This window comes from Hippocampus zosterae, chromosome 6, assembly GCF_025434085.1.
Source record: "Hippocampus zosterae strain Florida chromosome 6, ASM2543408v3, whole genome shotgun sequence".
NCBI classification, from domain to species: domain Eukaryota; kingdom Metazoa; phylum Chordata; class Actinopteri; order Syngnathiformes; family Syngnathidae; genus Hippocampus; species Hippocampus zosterae.
Window position 1 is genome coordinate 24,154,655 of NC_067456.1, and position 23,470 is coordinate 24,178,124.

Sequence of the window (23,470 nt, forward strand, 5' to 3'; positions counted from 1 at the left end):
CGTTCAACAGCACCGATCTCTCCGCTGAACAAAGCGGGGGCTGTGAAAAAATGCTGCCCATTAGAGGCGCCCATTAGAGGCGCAAGACACAAGCGCCCCGGGACTGTCCAGCAACGACAAACAAATGGCGCCGACATTCCTTCCAGTCAAAAACAGTGCTGGTAAACCCATGCTGCCGAAAAGGCGCAACCACCAAGCACAGAGTCTTCTCCTTGATGAATGTTGTGGCCAAAAAATGCCGAAAAAAGTCCACATGAGGTCCACACGACGTAACAACAAACACAAAGTGACAAAACAAACAGAAAAACAACAAAAAAAGCAAAGCTCATGAGAGCACTTGTCGACGGCTGCCTACTCGGGCGCGATCTTGACTTCAAAGATTTGGAGTCTTTGAACCGAACATGCATGTTTTGGGGAAAATGTGAGGATGTCAGAGTACATGTACAGAAAACTCAAAGCACTTCACAATGATCAAAAGGTTGAAGGTCAGGTTGAAGCAAGCCAATTTGAAAAGTGCCACAAAGTTTTCAATGGAAACAAAGGTGAATCGAACTAGACTCTGTGATTATATGTATTTATATTTTTAGATTTATTTATATTTTTTCTACAATTGCACTTATATTGAACTGTGTACAGTTCTTTTCTGAAACATTTATTTTGTTCAATGAAACACTTTGTCTCCCCCCCCCCCCCAATTTTGCTGCTGTACACTACAAATTTCCTCAGTGTGGGACAAATAAAGGGTATCTTATCTCATCTTATCTTATCTTATCTTATCTTATCTTATCTTATCTTATCTTATCTATCCATCCATCCATCCATCCATCCATTTTCTGGTCCGCATAGTGTCACGAGTGTCACAGGCGTGGTGGAGCCTATCCCAGCTGTCTTCAGGCAGTAGGCGGGGGACACTGAACTGGTTGCCAGCCAATAACACAGAGACAAATGATCTACAAATGATTATTTTTGTTTGTTTTGTTTTTTGTCAATTAGCTGCAGGTTAATGGAACATCAAACTGTCCCTAGGTGTGATTGTGAATTCTCGTCAAATAGAGGGACAGCTATTTGTGCTCTGCGATTGGCTGGCAACCAGTTCAGAGTGTCCCTCGCATCCTTCCCGAAGACGGCTGGGATTGGCTCCAGCACGTCTGCGGCCCTCGTGAGGATAAACGGATTAGAAAATGGATGGTTGGATGAAGTTGCCGCACACAATAGAATCATCTGGATTTCGATACCTGTACCGTTTCTAGTAAAATGAATAGTCTAGTTAAATCAGGTGTCCAAATTATTTCGTTTGAGGGCAGCATACAGAAAAATGGACAGATGAAAGGGCCACTTTAAGATTCGTCAACTTTTTGAAATACGCCAAAGTCAGTCAAGAATGCAATTATCGGAATATATATTGTTTATATTGTCGAGTTAATTTTATCAGCTTTCTGTTGAAGGTGGTAAGGCAAATAATTGATTATCTCTTTTTTGGGGTGGACAACAGCTGTCTATCTCGCAGAATAGATCCAGCCCTGCACTGAGCAGCAGCCGAATCCCATCTCCACATTCAGAACAACAACAAAAAAAGAAAAACTGGAGTAAGGTGACCATTTTTCACTTACATGAGGATCATTAATATGATAAATCCCCCATAGAGCACAAAGTGGAAGAAACTATTTTTGCCTCTAAAATTGAATTATCTTTATTTACTACACTGTTTTGAAGATAAATTGTGTTATTCTTTTAATCATTAATGTTTAATTTGGATCTTCGAATACTATAGCGAAAAGTTTTACAGTACACCCTTGCTTCTCACTCTGCCTACCTTCACCTTTTACACAACCAACCTTGTGGCCAATGTGAAATGCCATTTTGTGTGTGTGTGTGTGTGTGTGTACACACACACACACATAAAACAGAATATAAAAAAAAAATCCTCATCTCACCCCTCGGGTGGTGTCCGTCCCTCATTTAGCTCGGGTCCTCTACCAGAGGCCAGGAAGCTTGAGGGTTCTGCGCAGTATCCTTGCTGTTCCCAGCACTGCACATTTATGGACTGAGATGTCCGATGTTCCCGGGATCTATTGCAACCACTCATCGAGTTTGGGGGTCACTGCCCCGAGTGCTCCGACCACCAAAGGCACGACTGTCACCTTTACCTTCCAGGCTCTCTTCAGCTCCTCTCTGGGCACTTGGTATTTCTCGAGTTTCTCATGTTCCTTCTTTCTGATGTTTCCATCACTTGGGACCGCTACATCCACGACAACGGATTTCCTTTGCCCTTTATCTATGATCACGATATCTGGTTGGTTCGCCATTACCATCTTGTCAATCTGGATCTGGAAGTCCCACAGGATCTTCGCTCTGTCATTCTCCATCACCTTCGGAGGTGTTTCCCATTTTGTCCTTGGGGTTTCCAGTCCATCCGCCGCACAGATGTTTTGGTTATGGCGTTCCATGTAGGCTTTACAGTCTCAGGGTGCTGGATTTGGGATGGAACCCTCCATGCATGGTAAGGACCTTTCGGGTATTAACGTCCGTGGTCTGAATCTCTTCCTTTGTCCACTTTATTATTCCTGCAGGGTATCTGATCACTGGCAGGGCATAGCTGTTTATTGCCCGGGTCTTATTCGTGCCATTGAGCTGGCTTCTTAGGACTTGCCTCACTCGCTGGAGGTATTTGGTTGTTGCCGCTTTCCTTGTTGCCAGTTCGAGGTTGCCATTGGCTTGTGGTATACCGAGGTACTTGTAGCTGTACTCAATGTCTGCTATTGTTCCTTCAGGGAAAGAGACCCCTTCAATGCGGACTACCTTTCCTCTCTTAGTCACTATCCGACTACATTACTCAAACCCGAATGACATCCCGATGTCGCTGCTGTAGATCCTGGTTGTGTGGATCAGGGAGTGTATGTCCCTTTCGCTCTTAGCATACAGCTTTATGTCATCCATGTAGAGGAGGTGACTGATCGTAGCTCCATTTCTGAGGCGGTATCCATAGCCTGTCTTGGCTCCTAACCATGCATAGAGGGTTCCATCCCAAATCCAGCACCCTGAGACTGTACGCAAGCCGAAAGGAAGGAGGCCGGGGACTAGTGAGTGTGAGAGCCACTGTCCAGGATGAAACATCCAAGCTCCATGAATACATTAAGGAGAAGGCTCCAACAGATGACGTACTCAGAGAATGTCTCAGACAACGGGGAACAGAAGATGAGGCGCTGGAAGAGGGACCATCATGGGAGAACAAGCCCCTACACGGGATGTACCACCGGACCATAACTGAAGTGGCCGATCTCAAGAAGTCCTATCAGTGGCTAGAGAGGGCTGGCCTGAAGGACAGCACAGAGGCACTCATCCTGGCTGCTCAGGAGCAGGTCCTGAGCACCAGAGCCATTGAGGCCCAGATAAACCACACCAGACAAGACCCAAGGTGTAGGTTGTGCAAAGAGGCACCTGAGACGATCCAACACATAACTGCAGGGTGTAAGATGCTGGCAGGGAAAGCCTACATGGAACGCCATAACCAGGTGGCTGGCATAGTCTACCGAAACATCTGTGCGGAGTATGGACTGGTAACCCCAAGGTCAAAATGGGAACCACCTCCGAAGGTGGTGGAGAATGACAGAGCGAAGATCCTGTGGGACTTCCAGATCCAGAATGACAAGATGGTAATGGGGAACCAACCAGATATCGTGATCATAGATAAAGGGCACAGGAAAGCCGTTGTAGTGGATGTAGCGGTTCCAAGTGATGGAAACATCAGAAAGAAAGAACACGAGAAACTCGACAAATACCAAGGGCTCAGAGAGGAGCTGGAGAGAGCCTGGAAGGTAAAGGTGTCAATCGTGCCTGTGGTGGTCAGAGCACTCGGGGCAGTGACCCCCAAACTAGATGAGTGGTTGCAACATCTCAGTCCAGAAATGTGCAGTGCTGGGAACAGCAAAGATACTGCGAAGAACCCTCAAGCTTCCTGGCCTCTGGTAGAGGACCCGAGCTGAATGAGGGATGGACACCACCCGAGGGGGGGTGAGACGAGGATTATTTTTTTTATGTCTATAGATATATATGATGCCTGATCAGCCCTATATTGGTGTTTTATGCCAACGGTGATATGTCGTCAGAGACCTTCTTCCTTCTGTGCTTTTATTTTGGAGAGTCCACTTCCGGGGACCTTTTGTGTCTTTTTCCTTTAATTACCAAGCTGGGCCGGAGGGTACTCCCACACCTGCAGCTGATCAGCAATCACCTCCTATGTATAAGAGCTTTGCTGATCGGCAAGTGGATGCCAGATGATTCACGCATAATGAGTGGTATCTTGGCCATTGCTAGTGCACACGCTTGCCGTTTTCTTATATTTGTGCAATCAGTTGTTCTCGTTTGTCTTTTTCCAGTGCCTCCCTGCCCAGCCTGGCTTTGCGTTCTCAACCCCCACCACCACCCCACGGACCACTTGACCCTGCACCCATCCTACCTCCCATTCGCTTTTGGATCCACTGCCGTCTTTACCTTGGCTATCCACAACACCAACATTGGCAAACAAAATTGTTCATGTCGCTTCACTCTGCCTAACGACTGCTGCAGAACATTTCATAACTGTTTTGACATTCGGAAATAAGCTTTGACTTTCACTGTTGATATTTTCACATTGAGTGGGCTAAAAAATAAATAGATTTATAGATATGGTCATGAAGGAGAAAAAGATTGTTGACATTTAAGTAAAAGACAATTTATTGATTAAACAAAAAAATTGTAGAGGTCGGGAAAAAATGACAACTATTGGTGCTACTCATGATGCATTTAAAAGATTTTTTTTTTTTAAAGTTTCATAACAAAACAAAAAAATCCTGTATTTTTATAGCCAATGGTGGATGCAGTCACATGAGTATGTCACTCCGAGGCACCTCCTTTTGACAGCATCATCTGTTTTTTATCTTGGGAGTACTGTCACATAAACACACCATCTTACCTACCAGACCGCACTTGCACACCCTAATGAAAAGGGGAAAAAGCAATCAAAAGGACTCCGGAAGTCCTTTTTTTTCTTCTTCTTCTTTATTCTTTCTTGAGATACAAGGAGCTAGCAGTTTTCTAGGAATGGGAGCTTTTAGCAGCCTGGAGCAGGAAGCATAAAACCACAGTGGTGCGCTGCCATCCATTGAAAGTGTGTTTGTGTGTGTGCGTGTGTGTGTGTATTGTTGCTGCTGGTGCTACTACTACTTGCCTCTGTCTCCTCGCTTTTCTGGCCTAATCAACAAAACAGCCTCAGCTGCCCCTTCGGATCCCCTGCCAGGGTCCCTATCATCCTCTGATCAAATATTAATGTATGATACTGAGCTTGCTCACTAATCCAAAGCCAATTAATATTATCTGTCAATTATTTACAGATCCTGAGGTGCAAAGCCAGATCCCTGAGGACGACATCAGCCAGGTTCAGAATACATAATTGACTTCCTCTTTCTGTAGCCTAACCCCCCCCCCCATTAACCCCCCCCCCCACTACACCCTCCCGTCGCTTCGTTCTTTTTTTCTCTCTCCTTCTTGCTTTCTGTCACTCTCCCTGCTCTCCTTTCATCTCTGCTTTTTTTTGTTTATGTGTGTCTTTTAAAGCCTAAATGGCTGTCTTTTCATTGGTTCAGGAAGAGAGGCACAGGATACTGCTGATATATCTGACATTGCATGATGGGAAAAAATGTGTGCGTGTGTGTGTGTGAACATGTGTGTGTGTGCGTGTGTGTGTGTGTGTGGAGGAGGTTGTGCGGGGTGTGACTTGGGTTTTGGGCTCCATCCCTGAATCACTCATATACAGTACTGTATATAAAGAGGGAATTGTTTTATTAATTTTAGTTATGGATGTGCGACAACATGACATTTTCCAAATCTCATACTAAGTCATGTGGGTTGTTTGCCTAAATCACTTGCATTGTTTTTGCAACTAGACAAAAAGGTTGTTTACACTTTGCAACGACTGTATCAATTAATCACCAACCCTTTGTTAATGAGAAAGGGATCATATCACAAATTATGTGAGTAAAAAATATATAGTGGGAATGTTGCTGAGAATGATTTTTTTTTAACTTTTGTTCATGCCATTGTCCTTTTTCCAAAATCAACTTGTCATCTGAGAGAGTTCAAGAATCATTCACAGATTTCATTACAAGACGCTGGTTTTAGAGTGGACCACGTAGTCCATGAAATCCAAGTGCATGGTGCTTGCACTGTGTGCCAGTGCTAGCTTAGCACTCTGTGCAGGGGGGATGGTGGTGGAGGGGTATGGTTCAGGGAAAGAGTGATGGTGGCGGGGCGGAGGCCAGACTTGCATCTGAGAGGGAATAATAACGGCCGTTCGAGTGAATCCCTTAAGCTACAAAGCTCGCTCCTCTGCCGCTACAGCAGAGAGAAGAAAGGCTGTGGAAGAAAGGAACGATGAAAGGAAAGGGAGTCCGTCTCAGTGTGTTTCTGCCGCTTCTAAACTCCCACCACCTTCCAGAATGCACTTTGACCTATCGGGGCCTCTAATTGGCTAGCTTGATAAGAACTTGCAAACTGCTCAGGATTCGGCCAATTTTCCAAAAAATGATCACGTTTGTCATGAAATGTGTGTTTTTGATGTATAAAGAAGCCTTGATCAACTGTTCGACTTGCTGCTCCTATCGATGCCATTTTGTGCTCAAATTGTCCCTCCCATCAAATGTGGGCTATTAAATAAGTCCTACTTCAAAACTCACATTTCATGTTTGTTTAATCAGGTAGGGTAAATATAGCGTTTGATTGTCTCACGAGTACGAATGTCTGTGTTTCTGTCTTAGTAATTACAACAAAGCTTGTTTGGGCTTTTCTCTTCACGCAAAACTGTGCTCTGTTTTTGCTTTCTCAGTCTGACATCCTTTCCTCCTCTCACTCTCTTGTTTCCTGCCTCTTGTGTCTACTCTTTGACACCAGCGGAGCTCAGTCTTGATTTTTACAAGTTTCATCTTTTACTTTTGGCGGCTGCAGATTTTGTCATAGCTGTTACTGTGAAATACGTTTGTTATATTGGGAATGGGATGTTTGAAGCCAGGCTCTTTTGAAGTGGCTAATGTAAGCCTGGTTTAACTGGAAGGCAAAAAGAAGGTGCTAGCCTATAATGGAGGACTATTCAAATAACTGACCTTCAGAATGAGGTACCTCATGCAACGTGCAGGAAATAAAAAGCAACGTGGCGTGTTACTCTTTGCACTATGTGTTGTCAAAGCGTTGATATAATGCCGGTTATTTAGTTGTCAGACCTGGGCAGTGAAAAAATTACTTAAGTGTACATGTGTGTGCTTGTTTGCGAGCGTGTGTGTATGTTTCAATTGAATGAGTCTACCGTACAAAAAAAAATGCACAAAAAGAATGTCTGCTTATGTAATTTGTCATTGATAAAAAAGACATTTAGCCAAGACTGACGTCTTTCAGCAAAAGAAAAATACACTAAATGAGAATCTTTCTAGAACTGCTCCAAAGACTACATTGAGTCTAAATCTGTATGGATGTCATTTCAAATCCTTTTGTTACCATTCACGATCTGCTATTGATGTTTTTTACTTGTATCAAAACATACAGTTTTTTTTAGTTCATGGATTAAAATATATTAATAGTTATGTTTGTGCTGATGTTGGCTCTACTCAAAGCAATAATGGCACAAGCCAACACAAGAAATGTGTCAACCGATCTGGTCAGGACCATGTAAAAGCTTATGCAGCCGTTGAGATGTCGGGATGTCGAGTGCTGAAAAATGTAAAAAAAAAATACCAAAAAAAATACTTCATTAAAGCTTTATTTGCTGAGTAAACCTTTCATAAGCACAATAATAACCTTGATGCCAAGCTTGTATTGAGGGTGTTGTATCAGATATGTCCATTTACCGTATGCTGCAGTCACATTAGCATCGGGTGACTAAATGACCTCTTTAGTTTGAACACGTCCAGATTTTTACACCTTGCACGGGCGTCGAAGGGAGTTTTATTCATTTATGAAAATGTCAGATTTTAATTGTTTTCACAGCACCAATTAGCATGTGTTTAATTTGACTGACATTTGGCGCAACAAATGAGAGGTAGAGCTCTTTTTTTTCTCTTTTATGACACGTGGAGTGCACTGTTACCGGCGTGTGTGACATAGAAACTGGCATGGGACAACCCAGAAGAGAAGGCAGTGGCAGTTAAGACAAGCGTGTGGAGCGGGTGTGCTGAGTTACAAGCATCAGTGCCTCAGAAAAACTGTTTGCTGCTGAGATGGGATGGAATGCAGCCGCAGTCAAATAAGCAAGCAACCCTGTTCATTTGTCTGTTTCACCAGTGTGGTTGAAGTTACTGAACTGTGAGATGCGTTACGATGACGGTTTGGAGATGAGGACAGTGACAACACAACAAAAAGCTAACAGTGTGCAAAGCTCGCACGTCGATGTTTCAATGTCTGATAAAGGTGTTGGCTGGAGATCTCAAAGCCCGTACGGATGCAGAAAAACACAAAAGAGCTGTATGAGGACAGTGTTTATCTGCAAAAATTGTTTGAGTTCCTTGTTAGACCTGGGAACCCAGGATGGAGAAGAAAACGATTATAAGGAAGAAAACGAAAAACTGAAGTGACTTTTGTTACATTACATTACAACACTTAAAAAATACTGTGTTTAAGCTGGATTTTCCAAATCATATGTAAGGAAGACTTTAATAGAGACCTATAATTATGCTTTTTGTTTGTTTAATTTCAACCCATACAGAGGAGGCATAATTCCAATCAGGACTGCACAATATTTTGAAAAATTATTGTCATTGTGATAATGGCACATGCCATGCAGAATGCAAAAGATGTGGAATTAATTAATAGGTAATGATATGCTTGAATTTAACTCTGACCAATCAAATGGAAATTTAATGTGCTTTGCCATCCAAAAGAACAGTATCTCGGGGCAGTACTGCCACAAAACAACTTACCAGTAATTAGATATGAATAAAGTCATACTTTACGGCATGTATTACTTTCATTAGATGATAAAGATATAATTTCTTAGATACTTCTTAAATATCGCAATCATATCGATATTGCAATATACATGTTTTCCCAAATTCGTGCAGCCCTTTGTTATTGTAGTAACAAATAGGCATACGTGGAATTTGTGCTTTGATCTCTTCGTCTGTCTCTGCATTGTTTTCAACTCATTCACGCATGTCCACACAGAACGCTACACATGGACTAATAGCCAGGCCAAATCACTTCACTGTTATTTTCATTCATCTTTCAACCGTTGCACAATGATATGTGATTATGTGGACTAAGTGTCTATGACACGGCCATGACGGTCATGACCTGAGCTCTTTGGGTGCTGTGCAAGTGGCAAAATGGCCGCTCGCTGAGAGGATAAAAAAGAATGGCTTTTGCTGCTTAATTCCAATCCTACCAATGTAATACTAATCATTATACCATGTTTAGATGAGTAGGGATGCAGAGAAAATATTGCTATGAAGTACATGTCTGACTTTACTTCCCGTTTAACAGTCAGTTTGTTGCAAATCGACAGAGCAGAAGAAAATTGATGATCAACTTTCTGGATCAGTTCATTAAATATCAAAATCATGACCAATGGCCTGTTTTCCTCGTTTCAAATAAGCCTGAAATTGTAACATGAAAAGTCTGGCTTTTTTTTTTTGACTGAATTTAAAATGGTATGAAAGAATGACATGTTTTTTTAAGGCCGCACTTTCAATGCATTTAATTCACAGATGATCACTTGGGCTATGCGGATATATCGTATTGAGATCCGGGCCCATTGTGCCATGGTACTATTCTATACTATGTATACTCTATACTCTGTACTATATTGCCTAATCTTTCTGCATGACAATGCATCGACCAAAGCTGCAAGGATCTGGACACAATTCTGAAAAGCAACTTTTGATTCACCTTGAAGAGACATGTTCTTCATTGAGGGTTTGTGGTCATTTGGCTTCAGAAGACTAACAGGGGGTTAAAAGTCCTGCCATTGCCATTGCCATGTTGTGGTGTGTGAACCTACATGGTAAATTCAAGTTTTAATTGACAACAGTAAACAATGCTGCACTGAATTTTGTATTTTAAGAACTGGTGTCTTTGTAGGTGGATTATTTTACCAGAGGCAGCATGCTTCAGAAATGTAAATCTGTGATATTTAACAGTTTAAATATTTAGTATATAGTTTAATTGGTAATTGTAAATAACTATTTCACATAGTGACACCAATATAGTGCTGAAATTTAAATTCTTGACACAATGACCCTAGCCTAGCCCTAAGCATTATGCTAGAGAGGGTAAAATAGATAGTAAGCACGCAACCTAAAAAGTCTTGTCTCTTTGATATTCCACATTCAGCTTCTGCGCGCCACTATGTTTACTTGATATTCTCCTAATTAATTTGTCTGCAGTTGGGCTACCTTGATGAAAGATTGCATTTGGAAGGGGAGAACACCTGGTAACATATGCTGCAGGGACTGATTGCAAGGCAACAGAGCACCAGCTGCAGCTAACAGCCAGAACGATTCATCAGCAGATTGTGTGTGTTTTGAAAAGAGGACATTCATGAACATGAACTGTCGTGCCGAAGGTTCGATACCACTGAAGAGATCTAAGCAGGGGTAAATTAGCAGCAATGTGTCTCATTTAACCTTCAAATAAGGGTGCACATCAGTATATGGAGCAAAAATGGGGAATTATCGGTGGACATTCAAGACAGTGTGGTCAATCTAAAAAAAAATCAAATAAAATTCAAATATGATTTTGGGGGTAAAGATGACTTTGCTCCTCTTTCATCTATAACTGCTTCAGACAACAAAGTGTATGCAGGAAAGTGGTTAAGATTGCACGATTGTCTGTGTCTCATGTATTCATTTGTCATTTTTTAACTTTCTTTTGATGGCGGCGCAGACACCCGCAGCAGCTTCTCTTATTTTATGTTGTCTTGAGAGGGAAGAAATTTCATCTGTGCTGTATACAACACATACAGCACATTTGACAATAAAGTTGTATCCAATCCAATCCAAAATGCATACAGTGTACACCACGGGTCGCTGATATTTGAGAAGCTGAAAGCTACTTACTGGGAATCGATTAATGAGAAGGGCTGAGTGGCAGAGTGGTCGTTTCCCAACCCAGAGGTTGGTGGTTCGATTCCCAGCCATTGCGATCATGTCAAAGTGTCTGAACCTCTCCCCAAGTTGCTCCTGATTCTGCATCAAGAGTAGGTGAAAGAGCGCTTTGAGTACCTGAGTTAGAAAACCGCAATAAAAGTGTCTGTGTTAGAATCAGCATCATGCTCAAAAATCATACCTGTGGCGAGAAATCATGATCAGTTTGTCTCGATGTGAGATCAATAACCATAGAAAATAGGTTTGATCAAGCATTCAATTAAAAAAAAGGAAGAAAATCACAATCCCGAAAAACGAGGCTTTCTCTCCGTTGGAAAGAGAAGCTCTGGTGTGGTGTTAGATTTGAGCCACAATTGCAAGCACATAAGAGGACATTTTGAGCACAAAAGCATTTTTTCAGTGCACAAGAAACGGGCAGGTGAGGTTAGATGCTCGAGTGTTCCTCTGCAGACCTGAAGAAATAGCTACGGAACTAGTGAAGAAGACGCACACACTAAATGCATTTGGCGTACGTGCCCTGAATGAAAGCGTGCATTGTGCTTTGTGAAAATAAATATGTGCAGTGTAAATCGTCACCGACAGATGCATGTTCTGGGGTGGATGGCAGTCTCTAATCGCCCATCCATAGCTGCCAACATCATCCGTAAGGGAGCTCCAAGAAGATTCTTGGAGCTCCCTTTAACTTGGTATGTGTTTGTGTATTTCACTCCAGCGATTTCTAAGTTAGAATACCATAGTTGAATCTTGTGCACCAGCACTACATCTGAGCAATAAATTAAAAACATGATGCAATCATGACTAAATATAGCCTGTTGAACACACTCTCTTTCTCCTTACATTACAACATACTGATTAGGTAAAGGTGGTTGACTGGTTAGCATGTCCCTCACATTGCTGAGTTGCAGGGTTCGATTCCGGCTCCGGCCTTCCTGCGTGGAGTTTGCATTTTCTCCCCATGCCTGCATGGGTTTCTCCGGGTACTCCGGCTTCCTCCTACATTCCAAAAACATGTATGACAGGTTAATGGAGCACTCCAAATTGTCCTTTAGGAGTCATTGTGCGCGGGAATGGTTGTTCTTCTGTGTGTGCCCGTGATTGGCTGGCAACTAGGGTGTACCCTACCTGCTGCCCGAAGACAGCTGGGATAGGCTCCAGCAGGGCCCCACGACCCTTGTGAGGATAAATTCTGATAATGGATGGATGGATGGATGATTAGGTAAAGATGAAGGAAGAGAGTTCTCTTACAGGATGGTGAAGAATGGTGAAAAAAAAAGGAATGATCCAGGCACGGATACTCATTCATCCCACAACGCCCCCTTCCCTACCTGTGTGAGTTTCGGAATGGACGGCAAATGAAGAAATTGACAGTGAATGAATAATAAAAAAAATAAACATCACACTCAGTTACAATGTACAAAACAACAGGGTACATTAATTTAAAATTAGATTAGACAACAAGAATATCGACCAATATAAAATAGCGATGGTCAAGGACATATTTTAGACCTCGTTCTTGCGTATGGTCTACCGGTGTCAAACTTGGAAGTCTTTGAAAATGGGATTTCAGATCACATGGCAGTTTTATTTGATGTAGTCTTATCGCGTGCTGCTGTTAAATCTGCCGCTTCTGGTTGCAACGGCCGAATTCTTAACCCTCTCACTGCTAGTCAGTTCTCTGATGCTTTTAAAGATGGGCAGCGAGGGGGCTTGCCGAATGTTCAATGGCAGGTCATTCCAAAGAGAGGGACCAGCAACAGAAAACACTTGATCCCCTCTGAGCCTCCGTTTAGTTTTTGGTACTAATAATGTCTGGTCCGCAGATCTGAGGCAGGTGTGTTGGGGCGGATGAGCTCACAGAATTAAGATAAGATAAGAAAACCTTTATTAGTCGCACAATGGAGAAATTCCCAATTCACAGCAGCAAAGTTATGAAAGTAAGAAGTAGAACAACAAAATAAAGGAGCTGCTGGAAAGGCAGCCACTCTCGCTGCGCCATTTTGAAGTCAAAAATAACAAAAATAACACAAGACAACACATAGGACACAGACAGTCGTTCAATCTTCACCAATTTTCTGCATACACTTTGTTGTCTGAAGCAGTTCTAGATGAAAGAGGAGAGGATCAAAGTGTCCTTTCTCCAGTGGATCAGAGACGTCATGCTAAAAATGTGCACACGTCTGCTACAAGCTAAGTTTTGAAAGCAAACACAAAGCTGTAGCATCCATTGACGAAAAGAGATTAGTTCACTTCTCCTGTCCCACGTAATCCGCTTCAAACTCCAAGCCGCGACTCCCAGCTCCAGATCCGCATTCGCTCCTTTCTTCTCATCGTCGGCTCCTCAAGACCTCCATCCATCCAGCCGCAGACCGTTCAACAGCACCGATCTCTCCGCTGAACAAAGCGGGGCTGTGAAAAATGCTGCCCATTACAGGCGCAAGACACAAGCGCCCCGGGACTGTCCAGCAACGACAGTCAAATGGCGCCGACATTCCTCCAGTCAAAAACAGTGCTGGTATACCCATGCTGCCGAGAAGGCGCAACCACCAAGCACAGAGTCCTCCTTGATGAATGTCGTGGCCAAAAAATGCTGAAAAAGGTCCACATCAAGTCCACACGACGTAACAACAAACACAAAGTGAAAAAAGAAACAAAAACAACAAAAAAAGCAAGGCTCATGAGAGCACTTGCTGACGGCTGCCTACTCGGGCGCCATCTTGACTTCAAAATTAAGGTGGCGCGAGGCCATTTAAAGATTTGAAAACAAATAATAGGCTCTTAAAAAGAACGGTTCAACGGAAGTGAACGGATGCCAGAGTAGGAGTTATGTGCTCTCTCTTAGGAGTACCAGTCAAGAGGAGAGCAGCAGCATTCTGGACCAGCGGTAGCTGCTTATTGGATGATTGGCTGACTCCAAAGTAAAGTGCATTATAGTAATCCAGCTGGGATGTGACGAAGGCATGAATTACAGTTTTTACTTCAGCCAGCTGCCTAAGATGAAAGAAGCTGGATTTGCCGGTCCAATTTAAAATCACTGCCCAGTTTAAGACCCAAGTTGACTTGAGATAAGGTGACAGGGGGCCCAAATCTACAGTATGGGATGTTCAAGGGTGACTGGGATCAAACACTCATTGAAATTCAAGAAATGTTGTGCCATCCAGGTTTTGATTTCCTCCAGACAGGATAAAAGTGGCCTTCATGAGAAAGTGTCTTTTTTGCTCAATGGGACATAGATCTGACAGTCTTCTGCATAGCAGTGGAAGGAAATACCATGTTAATACTATCTTAAGGAAAACATGGTACCCAATGGGAGCAGGTACAGTGAGAACAGCAGAGGCCCCAGAATTGAGCCCTGTGGAACACCACATGACAGTGGGGCAGTATGTGACTCAGAGCAGCGAAGGCTAACAGCCTTAGCTGACAAAGGTTTTGTCCAAGTGCTGCAAACGAGTCAACAGAATACTGTGATCCACTGTATCAAACGCTGCAGTTAAATCCAATAAAACCACACACACATAGTCTCCAGTGTAATTTGCCAGCATGATATCATTAGAAACGCCTCGCAGGGCTGACTGCATGCTATGCATTGTCTTGAAACCCGACTAGAAGACCTCCAAGATGTTATATTCATCCAAGAACAATTTCAACTGCATGTGCACCACTTTTTCCAGATTTTTTTAAAAGAAAGGCAATTGTGGAATGGGTATAAAATCTGACAGCCCATCTTGATCAGGGCCAAGTTTTTGATCAAGGGTTGCATCAAAGCATGTTTAAACTGTTGGGCAACTATAGCAGAAGAGAGACTGCTGTTGATAATGGCCAAGGCCGATTGATATACCTACAATCAGGAGAACCTCTTTCAAGAAATGTGCACATTCTCTAAAAACGTCAAGGACATACCTTCAAAAGAATTTAACACAGCTGAACACGAAAAATAGACACAGGGGTCAAACATTGTATTTGAGACAGGATTCCTGGCTGTTGAAACCTCATCAGTGAAAAACTGAAGTAATATGTTACATTTTCGGTGAAGATTCTGAGCAAGTAGGCTGAGGGGGTTTGAGTACAGAATCATCCATCCATCCATCCATTATCTACTGCTTATCCGGGGCCGGGTCGCGGGGGCAACAGCTTTAGCAGGGAAGCCCACACTTCCCTCTCCCTAGCTACTTATTCAAGCTCTCCCCGGGGGATCCCGAGTCGTTCCCAGGCAAGCTGGGTGACATAGTCTCTCCAGCATGTCCTGGGTCTTCCTCTGGGTCTCCTCCCGGTGGGACATGCCCGGAACACCTCACCGGGGAGGCGCTCAGGAGGCATCCGAATCAGATGCCCAAGCCACCTCATCTGGCTCCTCTCGATGTGGAGGAGAAGCGACTCGACTCTGAGCCCCTCCCGGATGACTGAGCTTCTCACCTTATCTCTAAGGGAGAGCCCGGACACCCTGCGGAGAAAACTCATTTCAGCCGCTTGTAACCGGGATCTCGTTCTTTCGGTCACGACCCATAGCTCGTGACCATAGGTGAGGGTTGGGACGTAGATCGACCAGTAAATTGAGAGCTTCGCCCTTTGGCTCAGCTCCTTCTTCACCACGACAGACCGATACAACGTCCGCATCACAGCAGACGCTGCACGGATCCGCCTGTCGATCTCTCGCTCCCTCCTGCCCTCACTCGTGAACAAGACCCCAAGATACTTAAACTCCTCCACTTGGGGCAAGTCTCCCCCCCCGACCCGGAGGGGGCACTCCACCCTTTTCCGACCTAGGACCATGGTTTCAGATTTGGAGGTGCTTATTTTCATCCCAACCGCTTCACACTCGGCTGCGAAACCCTCCAGTGAGAGTTGGAGAGCCCCGTTTGAAGGAGCCAACAGCACCACATCATCTGCAAAAAGCAGGGATGTAATACTGAGGCCCCCAAAACGGACCCCCTCAACGCTTCGGCTACGCCTAGAAATTCTGTCCATAAAGGTTATGAACAGAATCGGCGACAAAGGGCAGCCTTGGCGGAGTCCTACCCCCACTGGAAACGATTGCGACTTACTGCCGGCAATGCGAACCAAACTCTGACATCGGTGGTATAGTGACCGAACAGCCCGTATCAGGGGGTTCGGTACCCTATACCCACGAAGCACCCCCCACAGAACTCCCAGAGGGACACGGTCAAACGCCTTCTCCAAGTCCACAAAACACATGTAGACTGGTTGGGCGAATTCCCACATACCCTCAAGGACCCTGCTAAGGGTGTAGAGCTGGTCCACTGTTCCACGGCCGGGACGAAAACCACACTGCTCCTCCTCAATCTGAGGCTCGACTTCCTGACGGACCCTCCTCTCCAGCACCCTTGAATAGACCTTACCAGGGAGGCTGAGGAGTGTAATCCCTCTGTAGTTGGAACACACCCTCCGGGCCCCCTTTTTAAAAAGAGGGACTACCACCCCGGTCTGCCAATCCAGAGGCACTCTCCCTGTTGACCACGCGATGTTGCAGAGGCGTGTCAACCAGGACAGCCCCACAACATCCAGAGCCTTGAGGAACTCCGGGCGGATCTCATCCACCGCTGGGGCCTTGCCACCGAGGAGCTTTTTAACCACATCGGTGACTTCAACCACAGAGATAGGAGAGCCCACCTCAGAGTCCCCAGGCTCTGCTTCCTCCAAGGAAGGCGTGTTGGTGGAGTTGAGGAGGTCTTCGAAGTTACTTCTTGCTGATTCCAGTCCTTCGTAGCCGAAGACGACGTTGCGCTCCCCCATCCTTCGATCCCCGGGCTGTTGACGCCGCTGATGCGCACGTTGGTGCGCCCTCAGACCCGCCAGAGAAGCGCAGCCGCGCCCGCAAAGGTCGCAGCGATAGTGGCCGTCCATAACCGGTCCGGCATGTCGCTTCTCCCTGCGCTGCAGGGCCGCCAGGTTGTATGAGGCGTCGTGATGCGCTGCCCCCTCTAGGGTGCGTCGTCGCCACTCCACCCGATCCGATGCCGCTTCCTCCATGTTGGTCGGATCGATGGCGAACTTCTTGATTGTGACCTTTATGCCTTCTTTAAAACGCTTCAGCTGCCCGCCGCTGCTCCTCTCCCCCGTACTTAATTCACCGTACAGCACCTTCTTCGGGAGTCTGTCCGGTGGCATGCGAACAATGTGGCGGAGCCATCTCAATTGACGCTGGAGGAGGAGAGTCGTTAGCGGTGGGACTTGCTTCTGAAGTCCGTGTGCGGAATTCTGTCCCACCAGTGAATGCCCAGGATCTTCATTAGGCAGTTCATGTAGAAGCGCTCCAGTTGCTTAAGATGTTTAGCATAGGGCACCCATGCTTCTGAACCATAGAGTAGGATAGACACACACACAGCGTTAAAGACCTTAGTTTTTGTGGTAAGAGTTAAGTTCTTGTTGAGGAAGCATCGCTTAGACAGCCGTCCAAATGCTGCAGCTGACGACCCGATCCGCCTTTGGATCTCGGGTGTGAGGTCGAGCTTCATGTTGACAGATGAGCCAAGGTAGACGAAGTCGCCAGTGTTCTTCAGAGCATTTTCCCCGGAGTGGAAGATAAAGGGGTCAGCGTCGGTGGTCTGCTGCAAAATCTCTGTCTTTGTTGCATTTAGGACGAGGCCAGCGCGGGTATACATGTCCGTGAGGACGTCAAGGGACAGCTGCAGTCCTGGTGGCGTGTGACTCAGCATTGCAGCGTCATCGGCATACTGCAAGTCCAGCACAGACGTGTTACTGATCTTCGTTCTGGCTTTCAATCTTCTTAGGTTAAAAAGGCTGCCATCGAGACGGTAATTGATCGAGATACCGTCTCGTCTTGGGTCGGTATTGTTGTAAACATGTTTCATCATGACAGCAAGGTAGATGTTGAACAGGATGGGTGCAAGGACACATCCCTGTTTGACCCCCACAGCCACTGGGAAAGGGTCGGACTTTTCACTTCCACACACCACCCGGCCTTGCATACCATGGTGAAGGGCCTTTAACACCGCAACAAATTTTGGGGGGCAACCAATGCGTCCCAGCACACCCCATAGGAGCTCCCTGCAGATTGTATCGAAAGCCTTAGCTAGATCTATGAAGGCGATGTAGAGGTTCCGATGTTGTTCTCTACATTTTTCTTGTAGCTGGCGCAAGACGAAGATCATGTCTGCAGTGCAGCGGTCTCTGCGAAAGCCGCACTGTGATTCGGGGAGCACGAGAGTACTCAGCCCACCTTGCGAGTATAGAAGGGCGGTCAGTGAGTAGTTGATCGCCGTTGGCTGATCGCACGGGGCTTACAGAACCCTTTATTGGGCCGCAGACAGCTTTCAGACCGTCATAGAATTGGTGAAGCTGATTTTGGTCGGCGTGCTGTTGTAGCTGATTTGCGTAGGAGGTCCACCAGGTGTTCTCCAGCGTTCTTAATTGCCGCTGGGCCTCTGCGCGTTGCGTGCGGAAATTATTCCATGCCTGCAGGGAACCCGAACGCAATGCATGGTCGTGTGCTTCGTTTTTCTTCTTTAAGAGATTCTTGATGGAAGTGTTGTTCTCGCAGAACCAGTCGCGATGTTTGCGACTAGTTACGCCAAGAACCTCTCGTGCTGTTGTGAGGATCCCTTTGCTGGTGTTCTCCCATCTTTCGGAGAGGCTCTGGTCTTCGTTTGATGCTGGGTCACTGCTGTCGTCTCGTTGTTGGAGCCATTGAGCAATAGCTCCCTGATACTTGTTTCTGTACCCTGGGTCGAAGATCTTGTTGATGTTTATTGTTGGTACAGCTGGAGTTCTTCTTGCCGGTGGACGGACGCGGATGCGTAGTGAGCTCACAACCAGCCGATGGTCAGTGGATGCTTCCGCTCCACGCATGACACGCGTGAGGGAGACAAATTTCCGGTCCACTTGACGGACGATGACATAGTCAAGCAGATGCCAGTGACGGGAACGAGGATGCATCCAGGTGGTCTTGTGCATGTCACGGAGCTGGAACATGGTGTTTGTTATTGGTAGCTCATGCTCCGTGCATAAAGTTAGTAGGCGTTCTCCGTTTGGGTTGCGTGAACAGATACCGTGTTTGCCGATGACTCTGTTCCAGGTCATCCAGTCTCTGCCAACTCTGGCGTTGAAATCCCCGAGTAGGAGGATGGAGTCCCTTGAGTCAATGTTACTCAGCTGTTGGCTCAGCAGTAGATAAAAAGCGTCCTTGGAAGCCTCGTCGGATGTGAGGGTCGGGGCGTATACACTAAGGAGGGTGACAAAGCGTCCGTGGGCCAGTGGAATTCGCCATCTCATAAGGCGTTCGGAGACACCGATTGGAGACGTTGGGATTGATCTTAGTAGGCTCTGCTTCACAGCAAAGCCGACCCCATATAGTCTTCTGTTGTCATTGGGGAGACCCTTCCAGAAGAAGGTGTAGCCACCTTCAGGCTCCGACAGAGAGCCTTCCTCATGGAAGCGGGTCTCACTCAGAGCCGAGATGTCAATGTTATACCGGCGCAGTTCTTCTGCTACCAGTGCGGTTTTTCTGGAGGGGCGATCTTCGTTGTCCAGGAGCGTACGTACGTTCCAGGTTGCTACCTTGAGAGAGGTATGTGAACTTTTCCTGTTGTTGCGGGCGCTAAAAAGGGGACTCCCGACGGGTGCGGCTACCCGTCTCGGGTTTAGTCTTGGGGCAGACATTTTTCTAGGTCACATTTTCTAGACCCTTCCTCGGAGTGAGGGAGGCAGTGCGGACCCTGAAAAGGGCTGCCTCGTCACTCGGATGCTCACCGGAGAGCGCCGCTGCCCCATTTTTCCAGCAACTCAACGACGCCGACCCGAGCCGCCCACGTGCAGGGGGTGTGCTGAAGGCTTCCAGTCTAGTCATAACCTGCCCCCGTCGCCCACCTTCCCCGTCGCCGCAGGACTTTGTCAATGTTGTGATGAAGCGGGGTGAAGGGGAGGGGTGCAAATGGTGTTTGATGATGTTTTACGTGGAAGGGGCCTGAACAATGCCCAGTCCACGACTTGACCTCACTACCCTTGAGTCAGCGGCAAGGAAGAGTCCAAGACGGCTGAGGGCTGTGTGGTTGCAGTGAGCTGCCGGGTCTGCAGTCTGTCACAGTCCGCTTCAGGAGGCCAGCTCACCTGGCCCGTTGATTTTCTGTTAGGGTTTTCTCCCTTAGCCTTTCAAATTTAAGGAAGCGGGACCAGTTTGACCCATAGCTGGGGAAGGGATTGGTGAATAATCGGGACGTATCCACATCCGTGGGCCCAGCACTCAACACCTCTGGGGCTCCCTCCTGCTCCGAGATCCCTAGCTGATCAGCTGGCATGTTGCCATTACCGTGGTGCACCTCTGGGAGGTTACGCTAGGGTCTTGTCGGGGGAGAGGCTATAGTCTTGCGCATCACCTCGACCTGTGTGATTGTCACAACGTCCCGAGTCGAAGTCAGCAGCGCCCCATCCCCACTGTACACAGTGTTAGTGGTGCACTGCTTCCCCCCTCCTGAGACGTCGGATGGTGGACCAGAATTTCCTCGAAGCCGTCCGGAAGTCGGCTTCCATGGCCTCACCGAACTCTTCCGACGCTCGGGTTTTTGCCTCGGCGACCACCGAAGCCGCGGTCCGCTTGGCCAGTAGATACCCGTCAGCTGCCTCTGGGGTCCCACAGGCCATAAAGGCTCGATAGGACTCCTTCTTCAGCTTGACGGCATCCCTTACTGCTGGTGTACGGGGATTGCCGCCACGACAGGCACCAACCACCTTACGGCCACAACTCAGATTGGCCGCCTCAACAATAGAGGCACGGAACATGGTCCACTCGGGATCAATGTCCCCCGCCTCCCCCGGAACATGGGAAAAGCTCTGTCGGAGGTGGGAGTTGAAACTCCTTCTGACAGGGGATTCCGCCAGACGCTCCCAACAAACCCTCACTATATGTTTGGGTCTGCCAGGACGGACCGGCATCTTCCCCCACCATCGGAACCTACTCACCACCAGGTGGTGATCATTTGACAGCTCCGCCCCTCTCTTCACCCGAGTGTCCAGAACATGCGGCCGCAAATCCGATGATACAACTACAAAGTCGATCATCGAACTGCGGCCTAGGGTGTCCTGGTGCCAAGTGCGCATATGGACACCCTTATGTTTGAACAAGGTGTTCGTTATGGACAATCCGTGACGAGCACAGAAATCCCATAACAAAACACCACTCGGGTTCTGATCGGGGGGGCCGTTCCTCCCAATCACGCCCCTCCAGGTATCACTGTCATTGCCCACGTGAGCATTGAAGTCCCCCAGCAGAACAAGGGAGTCCCCAGCAGGAGTACTCTCCAGCACACCCTCCAAGGACTCCAAAAAGGGTGGGTATACTGAGCTGCTGTTTGGTGCATATGCACAAACAACAGTCAGGACCCGTCCACCCACCCGAAGGCGGAGGGAGGCAACCCTCTCGTCTACCGGTGTGAATCCCAATGTACAGGCACTGAGCCGGGGAGCAATGAGTATGCCCACACCTGCTCTGCGCCTCTCACCGTGAGCAACTCCAGAGTGGAAGAGAGTCCAACCCCTCTCGAGAGAACTGGTACCAGAACCCAGGCTGTGTGTGGAGGCAAGTCCGACTATATCCAGTCGCAAATTCTCTGCCTCACACACCAGCTCGGGCTCCTTCCCTGCCAGAGAGGTGACATTCCATATCCCAAGAGCTAGCTTCTGTAGCCGAGGATCGGACCGCCAGGGTCCCCGCCTTTGGCTGCCGCCCAGCTCACATTGCACCCGACCCCTTTGGCCCCTCTCATGGGAGGTGAGCCCATGGGAAGGGGGACCCACGTTGCCTCTTCGGGGTGTGCCCAGCCGGGCCCCATGGGTGTAAGCCCGGCCACCAGGCGCCTGCCAATGAGCCCCACATCCAGGCCTGGCTCCAGAGGGGGGCCCCGGTGACCCGCGTCCGGGCAAGGGAAACCTAGATCCATTTATTTCGATCATCATTGGGGTCTTTGAGTCGTGCTTTGTCTGGCCCCTCACCAAGAACCTGTTTGCCATGGGTGACTCTGACAGGGGCATAAAGCCCCAGACAACTTAGCTTCTAGGATCATTGGGACACACAAACCCCTCCACCACGGTAAGATGACGACTCACGGAGGGGAGTACTGAATCAATTGTTTTAAATTGTGCACGTGGGTTGTGACGGTTAGCCTGAATTTAGTTTGATAAATATTCTCCTTTGACCTCTTCAACTGTGATCTGGTAGTTATGTCAGCAGTCTTTCGAGATTTGATAAGAGACCTGCAGTTTGTATTTTTTCCTCTTGCGTTCGGCTTTACGACACCCCTGCCCAGCTGCATGAGTTTTGTTGTTAAACCAAGGCTCGGGTTTAGGTTTTGAGAGCACAGTTTTTACAGGAGCAACCGAATCCAGGATAGCACGGCAGGAAGAGTTGAACCAAGAGGTGAGTTCCTCTGTGTTAGATGAAGGTAGGCAAAGATGATTAAAAATCGTCTCAAAACTCATTTTTATTCAATGGCATTTGACACGGTATGACTCAGACTTGATCTTGATCTTAGTCTTACTGTTTGGTGCTTTTTAAATGTGATGTATTATGATAATTGCTTCATGTACAGTGAAGTATACAGTGAAGGATGTTTTAAAGTGCTCTATAAATACAGTTGATTTTAGTTCTTTTTTATGCTTTGTGGTTAATAACTTTTATTGAAACACACGCATTGATAATTTGCCATGCAAATATTATTTGCCCAATGCCTTCAGAATCTCGAGCTCTAGCCTCAACCACCCCCCCCCCCCCACACACACACACACGCACGCACGCACGAACACGACATACAGTCATACACAATGCAGGCTGTGGGGAGTTGTCGACTCCCTCCTCCCATCACATAGTAAAATTTGAGGGTGAAAATAATGGCCCATCTGTGGTAATAGAATTTAAAATTGTACTTTGCTTATAGTAAAGCTTTGAAACCTTTCTTGAGGCTGGTGGGTGATCCTCACCCCCTTTCAGACCACTTTGGAGCTGACAAAATAAGTTCTTGAGGCTTCTGGTGACATTTAAAGTGGCGACTGGTGATTATTAATACTGCTCCCGCTTTCACGGTCAGAGATAATCCTCATTCCAGATGCTCTGGGCGGTACCTCAAAATGGGTATTGGCAGGTAGGCAGTAGGGATGTGAATCTCAGCACTGAGGATGATTCGATACACATCTCGATGCACTACCAGCGATGCGATACTTAAACGATACATGGAATTTTCTGGCAACACGATGCGATATGTTTCACCGTCTTCACGATGTGATACGACGCGATACACATTTAGTTCAAATCAATGCGATCAGATACAATACAGTGCAATTTGTTGTGATATTGTGCAATTAAACATGATGCAAATACGCAAAGA

General features: G+C 46.7%; 1 protein-coding gene across 1 annotated transcript in view; it reads left to right on the forward strand.

Moving 5' to 3' along the window:
* The first annotated feature begins 3,004 nt into the window (after positions 1-3,004).
* Positions 3,005-23,470, forward strand: part of LOC127602271 (uncharacterized) — a 60,157-nt gene continuing 39,691 nt past the window's right edge. The window contains exon 1 of the mRNA XM_052068322.1: positions 3,005-3,815. Coding sequence (XP_051924282.1) covers positions 3,006-3,815 — 810 coding nt within the window. The 5' untranslated portion in view covers position 3,005. The remainder of the gene's footprint in view (positions 3,816-23,470) is intronic.